This window comes from Rattus rattus, chromosome 14 (assembly GCF_011064425.1).
Source record: "Rattus rattus isolate New Zealand chromosome 14, Rrattus_CSIRO_v1, whole genome shotgun sequence".
NCBI lineage: Eukaryota > Metazoa > Chordata > Mammalia > Rodentia > Muridae > Rattus > Rattus rattus.
This window is the reverse complement of record NC_046167.1, coordinates 8,711,635-8,733,141: the sequence shown is the minus strand read 5'-3', so window position 1 is coordinate 8,733,141 and position 21,507 is coordinate 8,711,635. Positions and strand designations below refer to the sequence as shown.

Sequence of the window (21,507 nt, the reverse complement as noted above, 5' to 3'; positions counted from 1 at the left end):
ATACCCAGTACTGACACTGTCCCCAGATGACTGTTCTACCTCTGTCCCATTTTACTAGTGGCAGTGGAGCCTCCGGCTCCAGGAAGGGCCAGGTGGGGCGCTGCATTGGGAGCCGTGCTCCAGAAGCGTCAGTGGAAGGGAACTTACAAGCACTGCCACAGGCTTTTGAAGCCTGCCTACCCGTCACTCCCAGCAGAAAAGCGAACTCGGCTCAGCAGTCACGAGACACACGTATGAACTGAGCGCTCGGCATCAGCGAGCAGCTAAAGTGGGCACTGGAAGCTATCCATTTACTACAGAGACATGACTGCATCAACAAAACATCCTAAGAATAAAATCAGGGTCTAGCATTTCTTTCTCAGACCCTGACAGCCAACTGTCTGTTTCTTTAGGAGAACTGACTTCATTCCTATAGAAAGGCCACTCCAACGTGACACTGTTTAGAAATGAGGACTCTGGAACCATTCTAAATGGTGCGATTCCCAGTACTTGGCACACGTGTGTCAGCTGCCAACCTTGGAGCGATGGTGCTCTGCAGCCCTCCTAAAACAAGTCCAGAAAAGCAGGTTCAGTGGGTTCTCATCCGTTCAAGCTACCAACACCCAAATAGGACTTAGAACTAATTCTGTATAAATGTGGCTTGAACAAATTGAAACATTTAGTTTTGACCATAAATATTCACATGCAAGCTACAATTCAGATCTAATTTTTTTTGTTATTTTTTTACTCACATTAAAATTAAACTTTTCTTTGATAAAATAAGAATGTTTGAAAAGACAAGTCATCTAATTTTCTATTAAGATAAGCATTGTTCTTCAAAGTTCAAGCAATTAAATCTAAAAGGACAAGTAAAATTCTTACCCAATTACAGTGTGATCAGTCACTTACCTTGGGCTTCTGCTCTGCTTTGCCCTGCTGAGGACTAACTTAGGGGCTCTTGGGCACCCACCACTGAGCTTTGTCTACATTCTACTGCTTTGGTTTTTTATCTATTTACCTTTTTTGACCAAACAGGAGCTCTTTCCAAAAATCACGGAAATATGGGCTCATTTTTCCAGTTGAGGTCATGGAAAATTTTACATAGTGTAACAAAATATGCCTTTTCACTGTTTTGAGCTTTTTGAACCACAAAAAGGAATTTATTTTTCCCACAGAGTTCAGTGACATACTTCAGATCAGGTAACCCATTGAAGATATCTTTGCGGCTTAGTTCAGAAATTCCGTTTCCCAGAAATACTTTAGTTCCATCAAACTCTTTGGCTCCTTTCTTACATTTCCCTTTAATATCAGAATACACGGAAACGACATCTCCAGCTTTCATAACTAAAGAAAGAAGAAAATCAGACTGTTAACCTGTGCTTCAGCAGACTAGTGAAATCCTTCAGGCTAAAATGGTTATCTGTATTAGATACAAACTGGCCTATTATCTCAGCATTACCCCCAATAGCCACTCAACTCTTAGCCTCTAAGTATTCCCTAACAGCTAACTGGAAACGTTGTATTTTTTCATTGAAAACACAGGAATGATACTCAAAACATCCTATCTGAATCTTCAAGTAAACAGGAGGCATCATCTATATGACTTATTTCCCCAAAACCTAATACTAAGTAAAAGTTGTTATATAAATTTTAGTATCATGACTCAATACTCAACATTTAAGTTGCCTATAAAAGGATTCAATAAAAGTGTATATATCTAAAAAAGAAACCAGAGCCACACTAGGGGTCAAGCAATCATCTTCCAGATCATCCTACACAGGACAGGTGAAGTCCAGGAACTGAACACATTTGTTACAGGGCCAAGCTAACGCTTTCTGATTCAAGTCCAGGAAGGGTCCACTGCATCAGCTAAGCACAAGCCATTCACCACTACCAGGGTGGGTCCATGAAGAATGCCAGGTTTATGTCACTGTCTGGGATTCTGGATGTCACCCTCATGAATGTCCTGAAAGGAGATTGAGGTTGTTAAGGCACTGAAATCAGGAGTACAAACTGGAATTTCACCACCTTCTGTAAGAAAGCTAAAATGTGTCTGTGTGCACATGTGTATCCATGCTTGTGCCACTGCACAAGGACACCTGTGTTTGTGCCACTGCACAAGGGCACTGCAGAAGTCAGCATGACAAGCAGCTGTGAGCACAGTAGGAGGGGAGCTCTGGTCCTCTGCTCGAGTGTCCTTCACCACTGAACATTCAGTTTCCTTCACTACCCTTCTGTTCTGTATTTCTCTGTTCCCCAGAGAATTATCATCATGGAAGTTCTTGTGTGGAAAAGCAAACAGTGACAGAAAGATCTATGTGGATCCCTGTCTTAAAGCAACTTAAGGAGAAAAAGTCAATTTGCCTCACAGTTGCAAGTTATGGTTCATCATTGGGGAAACCAAAGCAGCAAGAACTTGAAACTGCTGGCCACATTACAGTCAGTCAAGAGCAGAGAGCAATTAATAAATGCTTGCCTTCTCCAGCCCCAGGCATCCAGGATCCCAGTCCTAAGGAAGTCCCATATTCTAAAGGAATCCCATGTCCTAAGGGAATCCCATGTCCTAAGGAAACGCCATGCCCTAAGGGAGGCTCATATCCTAATGAAATCCCACTTCCTAAGGAAACCCCATGTCCTAAGGAATACTGCCAATACCAGGCAAGCTAATCACACCCCGATTAGCACCATCATGACAATCTGCTACAGGGGAGCTCAAAGCAGAGGGACCTAGACAATTCACCACTGAGTCCCTTCCCAAGTGACTCTGCACTGTGTTAAACAAATAGTTAAGCTGTTATTATAATATTTATTTTTAGAGGATAAAATCCTGCATGGAAAATGTCAGGAAATATCTAATAAAGGCAGAGTTAATTATGTAAATTTCCAATCCATCACACTGAGGAATAGTAGACGGCCCTCAATCTTATACCTACACTTTGAAGCTGACACAATTCCTGGAACATAGACATGGGCCCCTCTTAATACTGCATTGCCACACTGTGCACCAACAATCACTTCACACTGTTGTCTTTCTATATTCTTCCTAGGCACATTAAAAAAAAGAAAGAAAAAAATTAAAGAACAATATTTTCAGTATCTATTTATTAGAGATATTAGTGGATGAATACAATCAATACACACAGTATAAATGTATAAAACTTTAAAAGAATAAAAATACTATTTAAAGAGACTACACACACACACACAACACACACACACACACACATACATCCTGTTAAGTCTTGATTTTCCTAAATAAGCCACAGAGAAAAAGCTTTAAGAAAAGATACAAACAAAGCAGCCATTTGCACAGCATAAAGGAAAAGGTATAAAGAATAGATACTTGGGAAAAAGGAAAACAAAAGTACAGGGTAGATGGCTCAGCTGGTAGAGCCAGTTGCTGCCTGAACTTGATCCCCCTAGGTTCTATGTGATAGGAGACATCTGATTTGTGTGAGTTGCCCCGCCCCGCCACCATAGATCGAGAGCGAGAGAGCGAGAGAGAGAGAGAGAGAGAGAGAGAGAGAGAGAGAGAGGGGAAGAAATAAAAACACCTGAAAAGAGGGCCCTCTGGTGGAAGGTGGCAGGAGTGCGGCATGAAGAGCGGCTTGGTCACTTAACAAGCAGTACTGTTTATCTTCCTAACAGCATTAGGCTTACACACACTATTTGGCCTTCAAACCCTGAAGCATGAAAACTACAACAGGAATGAAAATACTGTTGAACATTTCCAGTTAAATGGAAGAGAAATCCTTTTCCTTCATTTCCTTCATTCCTGCCTGGCCTTGAGTGCTCCAATGTCTCACATCCAGATTATACTTTTCTCACAGCACTAGACCCCCAACATGGATCCTAAAAGGGAAAAGCTTCTGACACCAAGAAGGTCTTCACCTGCCCAGCTCTCAACAACAGTCCTGAGCACCAAATGTCTACTGAGCATCTCTGGATGGCAACATTTCCCCTGTGTTTGTCACCATTCACTGTGGAGTAATCGCTATGGTTTCCCTCTTTCCCCCATGAGCAGATCTCACAACCTTTGTCAATGTCCCCTTGGCCTGGGTCCATGGGCTGACACTGCTCACCCTGAGCCTCCTTCCTAAGGAGGATCACTCCTTCACCTGCAGAACAGGCCACCGTGTATTACTCACCTGACATACTAACTGTCAATCGTAACCCACGGTGCTATGAGACTTGTAGACCCAGCAAATCAGGAAGCTGAATCAGGAAGGTAACTTGGACCTACTTTTTTTTTTTTCCTTTTTCTTTTTTTCGGAGCTGGGGACCGAACCCAGGGCCTTGGGTTTGCTAGGCAAGCACTCTACCACTGAGCTAAATCCCCAACCCCTGGACCTACTTTTAAGAAGCAACCTGAACAGCAATAATGAAATCTATCACTAAAAACCAAAGAAACATTAAAGTATCCTTAGTATTCTTTCAAGATTCACCATTGGCATTTCTAGTTACATAGACAGAACCATCCATAGATGAACCACAGGAGCTTCAAACTCAACAGATCTCAAGCAGTATTTATTGCCTACGTACACCGTAAGGTCTGGGTATGACAGCAAGTCTTTCATGTTCAGTCTTGAATGAGATATACCTACACAACCAAGCTAGAAGACCCAGAGCTATGATCCAGTGTCTCTGTAAGTTTGCATGCAATTTTCAGGACGACAGTTTTGTAGTATAGGATCTCTGCTTTCATGACTGGATGGATGCTGCTCTAGAGGGGTTTGCAGAAATGGGCTCTCTCTCTTGTGCTCACTTGACACTACAGCAGGAAAGCCAGGCCACCTTAGTCTTAAAATTGCCAGCCTCTTTATTACCTGGTTTCAAGCATTTCCTACTGCAGCAACTATACGGACCAGGAGCCTTACACAACCTCACCCCTCTGCAAGCTGAGGTGGCTCTGATTGTGTGACAGGTCTCAGGCCCTGAAGCGAGACAAGGCCTCAGTTCCCCACTCCTGCCTTGTCAGCCTTGCCTATTCTGTACAGTATTCGATGGGCAGTGGTTTCATCTGAGGTGTCTACACAGATTTTTGGAAGGCTTTCATACTTGGGTTTTTTTTTTTTTTTTTTTTTGATGGTGGTGGGGTTGTTTTGTGTTTTTCCTTTGGGGTTCAGGCTTGTAGTTCCTAAAGTTGTCATTCAACAACTGTGGAGAATTCCTGTTCCTTACATTTTCTTCCTACTGTTTTTGACCAGTTAGTTCTATTCTTCACTTCTGGAGCCAGGCTAACTGTTGTTTCTACTCTCAGTGTGCATCCATATTTCTAAGCTCTTTGTCTCTGCTCCATTGCAGGCAATTTCCCTCAGAGTCAGCACTTAACTCTATAAAGTTAAAGGCTGGCTTTAAATCTAACTTATAAAACAACACTTAATCTCAATAACCCTTTACTTCTGTATCAACTCGCTTTTCCTCTTAGAGGTCTTTTATGCTTAATCATTTTAAGGAAGTCATTGTGTGTTTACCAGGTAGCTCTACTTTGTTAAGGTTCAGGGGAATTCTCCCCGACATTTCCTGTGGTGGGGTGACTTCTCACTTAGTGGGAAGTGATGAGAAAAGCAAGTGACATGGATTCAAAACATGCAAGGACACAACAGTTGTCCTGGATTCCACACAGCCCCTGAAGAACTGCCTTAAAATAAATGTTTGTGGCAATTTCCCAGACCGAAGGTTCCTAGACAGCTCAGTAGGAACACAAACTCCAAGGCTTTGAAGATCTGTAACTGCTTTAACTTCTGAGGAGAGTTCCTTTTCAAACCTGACCTTACAGTGAGAGGCCTTCCTTCCAGTTACTACCTCAGGCTGACTGCTGGATAGTCCTCACGGCCAGCATTACCCCATTATAAATCCAAAGCCCCTCCATTTGGACAGCCAGCCAACAGGTGCCTTTCCCTAAACCCCAGCTCCCTAATATTAGCTCCCGACCTTCCAGCTCTTCCTGTTGTTTCTCATTCCCTCTTCACTTACACTCAGGTCTTTACTGGCTTTGGACTTTACTCTCTCTGCACACAATTCCCAAAAGTGTACAGCAGAAATGGTTTCAGATCATCAAGTTTGCTGTATCTTTGGAACTAAGACTGTAACAATTTCCTAGCTTGTCTACAGTTTTGCAGTTCATCTTCTTGAGAAAAAATATGTCTTGTAATTTCACTTTTAACCTGATCTAAGAAATGAAATGAATGGCAAATATATGGCTACAAACTTATATTTATACTAAGTTCATAAACACCTTTACTATGAGAATCACTGTGTGATAAACCCCCCCCCTTTGTTTTTAAATGCTTATAATACAACCACTAAACGTGTTTCAAGACACACTAATGAGTAACTTCTGCTAGTGTTATGTTTCTAAGCTGCAGCTCTAATCACTGCCCTCATTCCAAGTCTTCAGCTGCTATAGTCTCAGTAGAAACAAAACAATCTTCTGCAATTCGTAGCCTGCCTCTCCACTTCCTGGGTCTCACCTGCGCTTCTGAAAGCAGCTGAGTGGCCACTTACACCCAGGCTCCCACCCGTCTACCTGACTTCACATCTCTCTGCTTAGAGGGAGCACACCCCTGCCCTCCCTAGCTCACCTACCAACCTAATTACCAATCATCTTTAAGTACCTGAAATAAAAGATCTACACATTGCTGTGGCCTCCGGCCTTCCTCTTCTTGCTCTAAGGACACTCTCCTTATGCCTCTCTGAGGCAGTCCTAGCAGTCTCTGTTGCCAAGGCTCGCTGACGTAAACTGAACGACTGAAGGAGGCCTCATCTTTTAACACCTATATGTGCTACATACAGCACAAATGTGAACCCCGTGACCTGAGCTTCTTCTAAAGTGTTAAGATGAGTTAAGGAGAGAGCGCAGTAAGATGGCTCAGTGCATAGAGGTGTTTGATCCTCAAACCCACATGGTAGAAGGTCAGAAGCCATTCCTGCAAGCTATCCTGTGACTTCCACACTCAAGCCCTCCCTCCTCCCCATACCACGCCCCCCCAACTCACACACACATACTCAAGTTAAAGGAGAGACATGGAGAAAGAATCTGTGCAATGGAGCCTGGGCCTGTAAGACACCACAAGAGTAATCTTAATAAGCAAAAGACACATTAAAAGGGGGCATGAAAGGGAAAAGACCTCAAATGTTTATCTTTAAACACACTTAAAAATACAAAAAAGAAAGAAAGAACAATGAAAATACAAAATCATAATAATAAACATTTTTAGTTTAGGAAACAATTAGTAGGAAGGGTTCTGAAATAACATTTAGTTAGAAGCAGGTAAAACTGCTAACTCGTAATGAACCTATACAATCCACCATGCACTGTTCTGATCAACTACTGAAGTCTCTCTCCCCACAATCCTACAGCCCACAAACGCTTTCCTTCCCACTTGAGAAGGGAGCGAAACAAAGCAGGAAGACAGACAACATATGTGATAAACTATTGGCAAAGGGCCAGGCCACTCTTGGAACAGCGTTCAGGTCCAGGGGAAGCAGAAACCTCTGAACAGTTGTTCACATCATGAATGGACTCTATAGACCTATTTACGCAACTCTCAAATTGTCACTGCATCACTTTGACAATGATGAAAAAATTGTCTTATTTTTTATAAAGGAAAAGGAAAAAGGCACTAACAGCAGCAACAAACTAAAACTGAGCGTGCGGAGGCGTGCCCTGGATCCCATGCCCAGGATCCCAGGGCAGAGAGGCTGAGGTTGGAGGACTGAGCCTTGGAAGCCAGGCTGTGCTGTCCAGCATGCTGATCTGCATACCTCAGACGGTGAAAGACAAACACACACACACACACACACACACACACACACACACACACACACACAATTAAATGAAAGTAAGATTATTTCAGAACGAGAGACAGCTGAAAGCTGGACCTAATAACAGCAATTTTGCATTCACATAAAAAAATGTAAAACAAACATATATATATATGCATGTATATATGTATTTATGTATATATGTACGTATGTATATGTATATATATGTATGTATGCTAGTATTTCATAACATAGATCAAGTATAATTTATAAAATCATTTTGTTACTATAAAAAGTATTTCAAAACTTTAGCAACATGAGTATTTTTTATTTACCATAACTCAAGTTTAAATACTTTATAGAATAAATAGGGTCTTTAATGTGCTACTTGAGAAAAGCATTCTTAGAATATGGAAGCTCTTTTTTAGTTTTCAAAAATACATCTTCCAAATATGTAAATGAGGAGAACCATACCTGCTATAATATTATGTCAACAAGTAATGTGGCTTAACTGTTAAGTATAAAATTTTACAAATTCAATTATAAAATATAATATTTATTTATTGTAACTCAAAACACCCTTGTTACCCTGGAATCTCATAGAACTCTGGGTGAACAGGAGCTGGGAAGACGGCTCAGCAGCAGGGAAGAGCACTGGCTGCTCCTGTCGAGGACCCAGGTCCGGTTCCCAGCACCCACAATTCCAGCCCTGGCGGACCTGAGGCCTCTGCGGGCCTCTGCAGGCACTAGACATGCACATGGTGCACATACACACAGGCTGACAATCATTGTGCACTTCAGATAAAAATGAATACATCTTTTTACAACAGAAGCCTAAGAGAGAGTCTGAAGAGTGAGAATGAAGGTCCTCGCTACACTGAACAGATGGAAGACGCACTATTCTCCAGGTCGTCAGGTATAGTCCTGGTCCTCCTCCACAGGATGCAGTGGAGCAGGAAGTACAGGACCACAAAGCTGTTTCTCTCGGGTTCTGCAGAGTCTCTAAGAATGCAGACAATACAGTCGACGAGCAAACATCTTGGGACAAATTTTAATTTAGAAGAATAAAGGAAAAGCAGCGAGCCACAAACCTTGGTCCAGTCATGGGAATGAGTAGAACATCCGGGAGGGCTGGATGCTGAAGAACGGGAATGCTGGATCCACCGAACTGCTGTTAAGAACACACAGACAGTGATAGAGCACCCAGTGGAAAACCTCACAGGCTTCTCCGTGTCACCGTGCACATGAGAGAGCACCCAGTGCATGTGGTAAACCTCACAGGCTTCTCTGTGTCACCATGTGTACAATGAGAGACACACCCAGTGCATAAGGTAAACCTCACAGGGGTCTCTATGTCACCATGTGTACAATGAGAGAGCCCCCAGTGCATGTGGTAAACCTCACAGGCTTCTCTGTGTCACCATGTGTACAATGAGAGACACACCCAGTGCATAAGGTAAACCTCACAGGGGTCTCTATGTCACCATGTGTACAATGAGAGAGTCCCCAGTGCATAAGGTAAACCTCACAGGCTTCTCTGTGTCACCATGTGTACAATGAGAGACACCCCCAGTGCATAAGGTAAACCTCACAGGGGTCTCTATATCACCATGTGTACAATGAGAGAGCCCCCAGTGCATAAGGTAAACCTCACAGGCTTCTCTGTGTCACCATGTGTACAATGAGAGACACACCCAGTGCATAAGGTAAACCTCACAGGGGTCTCTATGTCACCATGTGTACAATGAGAGAGCTCCCAGTGCATAAGGTAAACCTCACAGGCTTCTCCGTGTCACCATCTCCCACTGCAGGCAGCTTGACTTAGGCCTATTTCAACATATTTCATGGACTACGGTAACAGTAAACACACCTCTAACCGTTTCCTCTCGGAGTCAGTATTATCCTGACGTCAGTGGGAAGGAGTGCTCGGGACCGAACATACTAGCAAGTGCTGAATTTTGAGTTAGAATCTCCCTACATTGCCCACACTTGCCTCAAGCTTTCAATCCTCCTGTCTCAGATTCTGTAGGAGCTGAAGTTACAGGCACAGGCTACCACACCCAGATCTGACTTCTTTACAGGATTCAATTCTGTATACTGTTCAATTTGAAAAAAAACACAAACCATGCTTAAGTGATTTACTCTGAAAACATATCTTCTATTTATAGTGACACCCTATCTGCAATCCTAGCAGTTAGGACAAGGAAAGACGACCATGAGTCCAAGGGACATCTGAGCTACCCATTAAGCGGTACATGAGCAAATCCTAACTCTACGCGTGGAGAGTCATTTAAAGTTTCAGAATAAGACATTAAAGATATTGGTCTATATTGTCAAATTACTAACTATGACACATACCACCAACATTAGAGGCCACGTCAAATTTGCTGATATCAAAAATACTTTTATTAGAAGGCCAGGATTTTCAAAATCTAGTGTACTTAGCTGGCTAGACTAGAAATACATGCAGGGCCAAAAAGCTCCTGGCCCACCACACAGAGTCACTGTGGCATTTCTTTCTAGTTCTACAGATACACTACGAGTTTGAGATCATCTTTAGTGCCAGTATCCACATCACATAAAACTACCAATCAACGTAAACCAGGGACACCTTTCTTTGAAAATGTGTTGCTGAATATGAACCGGCATACTCTAATGCAGGCTGAACTAGACTGGGCACTATGTGTAGTCTATGGGAGAAAATATGCAAATATTTGACAAGTTTATGCATGAAGGCTATTTATTAATGCTCCCATACTACCTGAAAGCGTAATAATAAAACTAATTGTCACGTGGCAGAATCCACACCCATTAGAAGTATGTAAAAATGAGAAAAAATTCCTTATTTGAGTTCACAAAGCCAATACCTCTCGTGACTCCTTCCAAAGGATATTTCAGACTGAGTACGCCCAGCAGATGACTGATGAGCAGGCTGAACGGCAAGTCCTTTCTCCCTGCATCCAAACCTTTTACCTTCCCTCTCTGCTTCATCACTTTGATGGGCATATAGTGAAACTACTGTAAAGAGATATTTCCAAGGGCAGGAATTTTACTGTGCATATGTGCTTAGCCCTACAGAAATTATTTTACATAGAGACAAATCTGCCATGTCAACACTTTTCTTTTACTTTTCCATCAGAACAAGTGAACCTGACATGAAAAGAAAACCATGCAAGTGACTGCCCCACATAGCAACACATAGCACTCAGTTTCTTTCCTCTACCCTTTACTCTTTTAAAGCAGTAACAAAATTTTCTTCTACTTTTATTTGCCCACTGGGAGTGATAAGACCACATGCCCAGGTGTACGTGTGGAGGTCAGGGGCCTTCGTCAGCTCTATAATGGATTCTGAGGAGAACACTTAGGTCACCAGGCCTGGCAGCAATCACCTTTACCCACCACACCATTCCACCCCCGCTCTCCTGCCTGTGTAAAACCTTTCAAAGGTAAACTTATGTCACACACTCCCCGCATTCCACATACAGGTCAAGAAATGTATTGAAAAGTACAGTTAAAGGACTGCACAATCAGCACCCAGTCCAGTTTCAGGTCACTTCCATCCCCCAGGAAAGGCCCCCAAGGGTGTGCCTGCGCCCTGTGTTGCCATCCTAGGCAACCATTCCTCTCCCTGTATTAAGTTACTTTTTCTAAACACTTTATGTAATACGACACATGGTATCCTGTGTCTTACCTCTTGAGGTTAATACACATTACAGTTCATATTACTAACTACTTACATTGCTGACCAGTATCTCACTACATGAAGATCCTATAATTACTTGTTACTAGGTAGATTATATCTCCTGTTCACTACTAAACATAATGCTGCCATGTAAACTCATGGCCAGAAATCTGTGGACACACATTTTACTTTTCCAGGTAGTCCTTGGAGTGTAATCACTGGGGTACACTGTACATTTCCACATACCTCTTTACAAGATGGCAAGACTTCCAAAGGTCTCGTTATCTTACCTTACCAACTCTAATGTAGAAAGGTACCAGCTTCTTCCTTCTCACTAGCTAAGGGATGTTAAAACTCTTAAATCCCAGTAAGTGGACCAGAGAAATGGGCGCATAGAACACCAACTGGTTTCCCCTCTGAGCTACTCTTGGCACATGCAGAGTCTGGGATGGAAGGAGAAGGAAGTGTCCAGTCTCACCCTCCTGAACCCCTCTCCCTCTGGAGCTAGGCTCTGGTCTATTAGTTCCCCATCCAGGGACACTCACTTGGGCTTCGCTTGCTCAGATTTACTTACTTTGATTTATTCTATTATTTTGTGTGTGTGAGTGCAGGTGTGTATGGGGAGGTCAGCGGACAATTCTACCGAGTCGGTTCTCTCCTTCCACCTTTATGTGGGTTCTGGTTCCCACTCAAGTTACTAGGCTTATGCAGCAACTACGCCAACCCACTGAGCTGCCTCAATGGTCCCTCCTCTTGATTTAGCAAGAGTGACTCTATCCTATTCTAAACCTTAGCTCCTTAAATACTGATTCTATGAGACCAAGATACCAGAGTAGGACAGTTGTTAGAAATAAAAGCAATTTGTCCCATACTCTGGAAACAGTTGTTTCCTACTGTGGCAGGGCATATATAAGTTTTAGTTGCTTAAAGGAACTGATTATATTTTATGTCTCTTATTATTCTCAACAACAGCATCAGTATCAATAAGGAAGCATCGCTATGTTTTGTTTAATTATTATACTGTCTTAGTATCATGCATCACATGTTCCCCCTGGGTCTTGGGAAGCTGTGTTTACAGTGCTGCGATTCAAAAGCAGAACCTTGTACATGTTTGGCAAGTTCTCAAGACTTAGGGGGATCCTGGGTCTTACCTGGTTCTTCTGATAACAGCATCACCTGGCACAACCTAATTATGGAACTATCCTTGAAGAGAGCAGGGCATGCAGACACACTGACATTCTAATTGCTGTGTCTGTACTACACTGATATCAGCCAGTGATACACAGTTGGATCTGCAATCACATTGTTCTCGTTTTTAATTTCTATGAAACTTAGAAGGGACCAGATGTGCTTACACCCTCCAGTGTACTTCGAATATTTTATAACTACAGCATGCGATTCATGAGCAGATGCCTCTGGTGTCAATTTCCCTCCAACCTTACATTTCTTTGGAGACAAATTTCAGACATTACACTCAAATACAAAGTTCTTGACAACAAATAAGTAACAATAGAAACAACATGTTCCCAGTATAAACAACATAAAACCAGATACCACTTTTCTGCTTACACATCATAAATTGTCACTTTACAATCCTGTTTCCACCTAGAATATGAGCAATACTGACAGAACGTATTGGTTAAAAATCTTAAAGCCATATTCTTCATATCATCCTATTCTTGGGTTTTATAACAAGACAGTATGTTTAATTCACTTAACCACAATTAATAGTGAATTCCTGAGATGGTGAACTGAAAGTATAACCCCATGATGTTGCCTCCATGAGGTCAGCACCCATGATGCAGCCTCCGTGAGGTCACCACCCATGGTGGGGTGGGACTTTGCAGAGGCAGCTGTCAGGCTCAGCCACTTTCCAGTAAGGACCTCATCCATGCTCTAAAGTATGCCCATAAACTCACTGGTTCACTCAAAACGTATTTCAAAATACGTGTAATTCTACAATTACTTATCAGGTATCCTCATATCTCTGAACACATCGTAAATGTACAATGAGTCCTAACCATTAATATGCTGCTCATTATGCAAGTGGGCTTAAGGATCAAATGAACCTCTGGCTGTAGTTTAATAATGAAGCCCAGAGGGCTTAGAAACTTAGACTAAGTACTAATAGTCTAATAAATTTAGAATCAGGAGTTCTAGGCTCAATCCAACCTCTCATCTCTTATTATATAACCGTAAAACAACTTTCATAACTTAATTTCCTTATTTATACAATATCCACAAATGTTTAAATTTCTTTATTCAATATGGTGCTGTTTTGAGTGTAAATATATTATGTTTAAATATCGGGGCTGGAGAGATGGCTCAGAGGTTAAGAGCACTGTCTGCTCTTCCAGAGGTCCTGGATTCAATTCCCAGCAACCACATGGTGGCTCACAACCATCTATAATCAGGTCTGGTGCCCTCTTCTGGCCTGCAGGCATACATGCAGGCAGAAAGCTGTATGACGTATACATAATACATAAATAAATGTTAAAAAAAAATCTTAAATATATATTTGGTGTGCATGTACCATGGAAATGCTGTCAACATATCATATAAATGTATCTGATTTAATTGAACATCTACTTCTAAAATATATTCCTTTAACTCTTCCACTCTGTGTGTTTAAAAATGATCTGAGAGCAGTACACTCTGGGTATTTTCAAGCTGAAACCTACAGACTATCTACCCTATTACCCATGGGGTTCTATGGCTCACAGTGTGGCAGAGTATCGTAGTGTGACTGCCCAGCATTCCACACTCACACCGACCTTCTGAAGCTCTCCAAGCAGCAGACCTCTGACATGCTCAACTGAGCTTAAATTCGTATTCACTCTGACAGTCGTGAACAACGGAGGGTGTGACAGGCGAAGCAGCAGAGTCTCAAAGTTCCTTTCTGCTTCCTGTTGGCTTGAAGCAGACACAACCTGCAATAAGAAGACCCTGGTCTCAACGTCACTGTGTAGCCATTGGTCTTAACATACTTAAGGAACGTTAAGGTAAAACGTAAGGTTTAGTTTGCTTGATATTACTTCTTTGCTTTCCAAACTGTTTTAGAAATGGGATGGCCTTTCTTTATTTAAGCTGTCATACCTTGTGGATTTGGAAAGGGGATGACATTAAAAACTGCATCAATCCTTCATAAAATAATGTTCATCATTCTACAACTGCTTAAATTGATCACTGAATGTCCCCGTTCCTCTCTTAATATATAGTTCCTAAGGCCTCTCGCGATAAGCATAACATATTTTCTCTTTCCATATAGTTTATCCTATGAACAAGATTCGGAAATAAGATGTAAAAATAAGTTTTAAAATCCCAGCTCCAATAACACTCAAAAATAAAAAAGCATTTTAAGTGGATTTAATTTTGCTAGAAAAGCAAACATTTAGAAGACTATCCAAGTTGCCAAGGGGTGGCAGGGTAAGGTAGTTAGAGCATGCAGGGACGTTTCACTAGAAGGCAATCAACACTCATTGAGAATTTCTGTGCTAAGCATAGCCAGTAATACGTAGCACTCTCTTTAAGATCTGCCTGCCAAACCAACACAGTGATTTCCCCTTAAGGTTGATGTCCCAAGACAATCTTGGAAAGTACTTACAACCTATTCAACTTTCATAGAATAAATTAAACTTTATCCGTAAGAATTACTTCAAGGAAACCCATGCAAAAACAATGCTTTCCACCAAGGTTCGGTGGATTTCATGCCTATAATGCCAGCACTCAGGAGGCAGAGACAGGTGGATCACAGTAAGTTCACTACCAGAGTTCCAGTACAGCCACTACTATATGGAGAATCCCTACTTCGATCGGTAGATAGATAGATAGATAGATAGATAGATAGATAGATAGATAGATAGAATAGATGACAGACAGACAGACTTCTAACCTGCCTTTTTTCTAATCATTACATCTGAGCTTTAGTTGTCTGACAGTTCTGCCAGTTTGGATGAGTAACAGGACTGCTTAGACTGGTCTCCCTTATTAAAACTGAAACCAAATCACTATACCAAAATTTATTAAACCAAAATGTAACCATTTGCAATCAAACAACTGATGGAATTTAAAGAGGCATTCACTATGCCCTTTTCACCTGAGTAAGTAATTAAAGCTTAGAGCATAAGCTTTAATGGAACAGGTCTATCTACTGTGGAAGTAGTGAGTTGTGTGGCCAGGGAACTTCTGTTGATTTTGTTACCCCTTCAGTACTAAGGGCACTGACAGGCATATAACACTTTCTTTTTCTTTACATCTAAATGTGAGCACATACATTCATCTCCATCTCAGTAAGCATCAGTGGTGACCAAAAAAAATATTGTTTTTAAAGATTCTAATAGACGAGTGGCCAAAACTAAGAACAGATTACTCTTTAGCTTTCTTTCTGCTTCCCCAAAAGTTGTATCTGAATTTTGCAAACATATATGACCTACCTCCTCGTTCAAAAAGCTCTCTTTGAGATAGTTTTCAACTTCAGGTCTCAAAGATATCTTTGGAAATACATACATTCTTTTTTTCTGCTGTAATTGTCCAAGAAAATGTTGGAAAGCAGGTTTTTTTTTTTTTTTTTCCGAATTACAGCGTTGTCAGCCAATGGACGAGCACAAGAATGCCTTTCGGGGTTGAGTTCTGGAGTGAGCGGGGCCCAAGGTTTGTCCTTCTCGGGGATGCCGTGAGAAAGCTCCGAACTGCGACACTGCGCCAAACGCGGCTTGGTAACAAGTGTACCTAAGCACAGATAGGAAAACCGCACGTCCACTCTGACACACTATTTTCCAAAACCGCGCCCCAGCTTCGGAACACAAAGTCGCTTCCTGGTTTCGTCACTTCCGGCGCCGGCTGCCCACCCTGCATCTGCCAATCACTTCTAGTCCTGCCCCCTGAAGGTGGTGCTTCTTCCTTGCTTGGTGGAAGCAGGTTCTCCCAGCCTCTTGAATGCTAATTTGAGCTGGCTACCTCACTAACCTGAATCAGGGAGGTTTCCATTTATTGTCCTCAGTGCAAGTAGCGACGGAGGCCTCCCTCGGACACTTTTACTTCAAAGACGTATTTAATTGTCAAGAATATGAATGTTTTGTCTGCATGCATACACGTGCACCACGTGCTTGCCTGTTTGATGCCCTGAACCTGAAGTTCTGGTTGTAAGCTATCATATGGGTGCTGACAATGGAACCTGGGCACTATGCAAGTGCCCTTAACTGTTGAGCCATCTCTCTTACCCTAATACCCGTGGTTTTTAAATGTGCAAATACCCGCGAGTACTCCGGTACAACTTAAAATCCCCTCATAGTGTTTTCACCAAGCCATGAAGCTCCTAGTTAACGTGCTTTAGAGCACAAGAGAGCCTTTCCCGATGGCAATGAGGTGAAAAGGGTTTAAAAATAACTAATCAAAGTCAGTCAGTTGTTTTATACTTGAACATTATGAACAGTTCTGTCTTCATTGCTGAGGGGGATATGGTTTGCTTGTTGGTTTGTTCTGTGCTTCTTGTTGTTTTGGGCCATATCTCATAGGTAACTATAGAGAAGGTTTTTGTTTAGTTTGTTTTTAGTCTTTTAAGTGTGAATACTTAAACTACGTATAATTGCTCCTTTCTATGACACACCAAGACTTTACTAGGTGAAAATTCCATGAGAAAGACACTGCCACAGTTCAGCACAGTGGTTATAAACGGTTTTCAAGGAGTACAACAGAGTTTCAAGCATTGTAATAACTTTCCATGACCTCAAAAAAAAAAAAAAAAAGAAAACAGGCTATGGACCAGTAGGCCGGCTTCTAAAACAAGTACCCAGTTTTCCCACAAAATCATGTGTCTGTGGTCAGTGCATGGGATTCTTTCCTGACCTCATCACTGGAAACTAAAAGAAAATGTCTGGGACATAGGTTTTAAGTGTTTCATGACATGCCTGAAGGGACACAAACATCTATTCAACCCCCAAATAAGAGTGCAGTAGCTAAAGAAAAACCTGACAAGTCCATCTTGGAGAAATAATTTGCTAGGCTTACTTACAGCAGGATGGACAGCTGCCCCACCAAAAATGACGACTCTGCCCACCACGCTATTTTATACGACTATACAATGACTACATAGCAGAGTTAGCAGAAAACTAGTTCAGAGAGCTACGCAATATAAAGTAGTTGAGGTGGTGCAGATGAGTCAAATCTGGGAAAGGTTATGTGTTTATGTGCACCCGATCCTTGCTGTCACCAAGCACACAGTCTGGCCTGGGAAGAGTGGCCTGTTCTGCTGCAGTCAGGCAGGGAGAACAGGTAAATGACATCTTGCTGCAATATGGAATGCTTTGGCCGGGATTTAAAGAGCTAGACCATCCATACAAAGGAATTTCGACGGGCAACTTTGTAGTAACCCCGACACTAGATACAGTTGAAATCTTGAAGAAATAAAGAAAACTTGCACTTGAAAGTCCGTGAGGAAGAAATTTAATTTCTACACAGAATATTCATTGTTTGACATATAAAGGGGCACTCCCTGGATGACTAATCAAACAGGGACACCTTTGTGAAGCAGAAAAGGAAATTGCTGTTAAACATTTGGTAGAAAGTAGTTCAGTGCTTCAGAACGCCTGAATAGTGATGAGAAAACGTCATAGATCAGCAGTTAGAGTGAGCATGTTCTGTCTAAGCAGTTAGAGTGAGCATTTAGAGTGAGCAGTTAGAGTGAGCATGTTCTGTCTAAGCAGCAGAAGACTCTTATACAAGCATAGCGCAGAGGCTCTGTGCTCTTTAAAGGGGCAGTATGGCCCCTGAGTAGGGACGGTGGGAGAAATAAATATGATGCAATGCCATCACCTTACGCTTGTATATGGCCTCATTTTATCTCTGAGGATGATCTGGGGGAGAGACTTAATTCCCAGTTCTATACTAATATTACAGGGAACTTCTTTTTCTTTCAATGCCTTTCTCTTGTAATTGTGTGCATGAGTGAGTGTGTGTGTGTGTGTGTGATATGTGTGCAGGAGGTGCAGATGTATGTATATATGTGTGCACATGCATTTGGAAGCCAGATACTGATGTGCAATCACAATTACTCCTCACTTTAGTTTTTGGGATAAAGTCTCTCACTGAACCTGGAGCTGGATGACTTAGCAGCTTGACTGACCAGCAAGATCAAGGGATCTGCATGTCATGTGTCTGCCTTCCCAGTGCAGCAATTACTGGCTCATACTCCTGGCCCAGCTTTGTTGTTCTTGTTGTTGTTGTTGTTGTTGTTGTTGTTAATCCAAGTGCTGGGCATCTAAAAATAGAATTTCTCCTTAGCCTCACTTATTTCTTTTATTGTTGTTGTTGTTGTTTGTTTTTGTTTTGAGACAGACATCCCTATTTAGCCCAGGCTATTCTAGATTCACAATCCTCCTGCCTCAACCTTGTGAGAGACAGGGGTTACAGGCATTTCCAACACCCACCCCCTCCTGATAATCTTAAGAGTTCTGTAAAGACAGCATAACATCTTTGCATATCCATTTAGCCACAAATCTAACCCTGTCAATACAGTGTCTCAGCTCTTCAGATACAGTTGGCATCGTCCGAGGAGCTACAAATTACAACCTGCAGTGTTTGGGAAAGCCAAAGGAGGAATGAATGTAATCTAGTTCAAAATGCTGCCAGAAATAAGCACACGAGCCTTTGGACTGGCTCACCATTAGTTCTATAAACTGTAGTCTACACCCTCCCTGGATTTCCTCATTTCTCCTGCCATGGTTATGGAGCATTACGGACTAAACTCCCTGCAAGCCAGACCTCTCTGAAGATTCAGCTACCACAATCCTAAACACCTGCTGCTCTGTCCTGAGCGTGTACTTGACATTTGAGAAACAAACAGTAAAGATTCTGAAAATAAAATGCTTTTACCTTTATAATATGGGGTTTGTCAGGTTGTTGAGTGAATACTTTCTCGTTACCAATTTTACTGGTATGGTTCATATTCCAGTTCTTGCAACTCTGGGCAAATTATTAAAGTTCTTACATTCCGTTTTTCTGATCTATTAAGTGGAAATAGTATTTCATACTTTATAGTGTTACTGAAGACCACAAGTTACATAAATCGATCTAAAGAGTATTGGGAAGAGCAAAGCTTCACCAAGTGTTAGATAGGACGAGACCCATGTTGGAGGAATGGCTGTTAGAATCTTCCCTCAGCGGGGAAGAACGAGGTGACCCAAATTCTAACAGATCAGGAGTTAACTATTCTACGAGAGGGAGGAGTGCAGATTTCCGGTTTTCTAATGAGAGGTTATATAAATGTGTAACAGGCCCCGCCCTAAGCACAACTGAAACAAAGGGTAGGGTGCATTGTTTACACAGAGGATAGGACCCAGAGCACTGCACAGAAAGGTTCAGCTTCAAAATCCTCCTACGACTGACATTTTACAAACCACCTTGGCTTATGTGGATCCAGGAAGAAAGCAAGCACGTCCCCAAATGATAACACTGCACACGGTGACAGCCTCCAAGCAGCTGTCGGGCAGGTCACTAGAGAAAAATTTGTCACTTGCTATGGTGACACCGGAAGTAGAGAGGAGAGAGATGGAGCCCCACTGCTAACACACGAGCAGAGCCATAAACTAAAGATGTTTTGGTCTGGTAAATGTTATGAAACTCAAGCATTGTGTAACCTCTGTGAATTTCAAAACAACAGCTTCATCAGAAATTTATCAATATGTTCTTCTCTACTTTCAGGAATGATATATTAAACTGTTTGCAACAATCAATCATCTGCAGTATCTAAAAGTGGCTAGTAGGTATTTCCTGAATGAAATTATATTGATTTCTTCGACCAGATGGCAGAAAAGAACTTCCTTGTGGGTAATCAATCAACCCTGATTCATCTGGAAACTGACCAAGTGGATTAAAATCATAATTGACATGAAAGTGTTTGGAGTTTTTCAAGAGTGGTGTTTTTTTCCTTAGCTGGCAGAACACACAGTTCCTTGAACTCTTTTTTTTTTTTTCAAGCTCTGTACAAACTGATCTAACTTAACTGATTAATAAGTCGAACTCAATGCCAAAGACATCAAGTTTTTCCAAGTATCATCTGGTCAGTTTATATTGGTTCCTCCTAAGAAATCTATATAATTTTCCTTTTTGTAGGCCTTGCGAGTTAACATTTTACTTTCTTGAAATTTCAGGGTTTTTATGCTAATTTAGCACTTATACCGTATTTTGTTGGAGACTTTTGAATGGAATTCTACTTCAATGAAAGTTGTCATTTCATAATATTTTTATGCGGTTATTCTTATCTAATGAACTCAAACATTATTTATTTTCAGGTGGTACCATTCTATACATCAATATTACCTCTTGTATACCAAAGGCAACACTCAAATTAATCTAAACAAAACCTTAAAGGGATCTTTAAAGAAAAAGTATTCAGTTTGAGCTACATTTAAGAAGTATATGTTCAGATTTTCTTTCATTAAATTCTTGACAAGCATTCCATATAGTCAATACATGTGTATAGTACAAACAAGTGTCATTTTTCTCTAACATCAATACATACACCAGCATTTATAAGTTTAGGCAACATTCAACTATTTTGTGAGCATCTATCATTTGCTTTAGTCAGGCTTCCTTTCCTTCAGGTTAGCAAAACTTACAAATTTCTAAATTCTTCCCTGAAAGGAATCTTAAGAGAATCTTCGACTTTTTAATAATAAAGCCAAGAGCAGAAATGACCCTTTAAACCTGCTTACGCAACCACGAACTCATTCAGGTTTATAGTCCAACGGGTGGTCATTAAAGCTATGTTTGAATGGGATCAGTACATCATTTTCCTCCGTATGACAGGCTGGAGCTACAGTTTAGTATCATGAAGTTGGTGTGATCCTGTACTGGAGTCTTCACTGGTCTTTGAAGTGCAGCACTAGCGGGGCATCTTAAGCGGCACTCACTTGTTACTTTACCATGTTAAAAGGTCAGGATGGTAGCCTTAAACTCCTTCACTGGTGGCCTCAGGGACTATTCTGACCTCTGAAACTTCCAGTTTTCAACTGGTTAAGGATTTTGAGGTCCACGACCACCCCTAACGCTTGGCCAAACTGGTGGCAGCGTGAATTTAGAAA

At 41.6% G+C, this 21,507-nt stretch overlaps 1 protein-coding gene across 2 annotated transcripts in view; it reads right to left on the bottom strand.

The window, feature by feature from the left end:
• Nsun6 (NOP2/Sun RNA methyltransferase 6) overlaps window positions 1-16,238 on the bottom strand; it is a 38,497-nt gene extending 22,259 nt beyond the window's left edge. Inside the window, exons 1-5 of one of the 2 annotated variants that reach the window (XM_032884182.1) lie at window positions 15,862-16,238; window positions 14,203-14,358; window positions 8,838-8,917; window positions 2,913-3,022; window positions 1,170-1,323 (exon numbers count right to left, since the gene is read on the bottom strand). In XM_032884182.1, the coding sequence (XP_032740073.1) occupies window positions 1,170-1,323; window positions 2,913-3,022; window positions 8,838-8,917; window positions 14,203-14,358; window positions 15,862-15,936 (575 nt within the window). In that variant the 5' untranslated portion in view covers window positions 15,937-16,238. Of the gene's footprint in view, window positions 1-1,169; window positions 1,324-2,912; window positions 3,023-8,837; window positions 8,918-9,739; window positions 9,757-14,202; window positions 14,359-15,861 lie in introns of those variants that run through there. The other variant, XM_032884181.1, reaches the window with a different exon arrangement.
• Window positions 16,239-21,507: the final 5,269 nt, after the last annotated feature.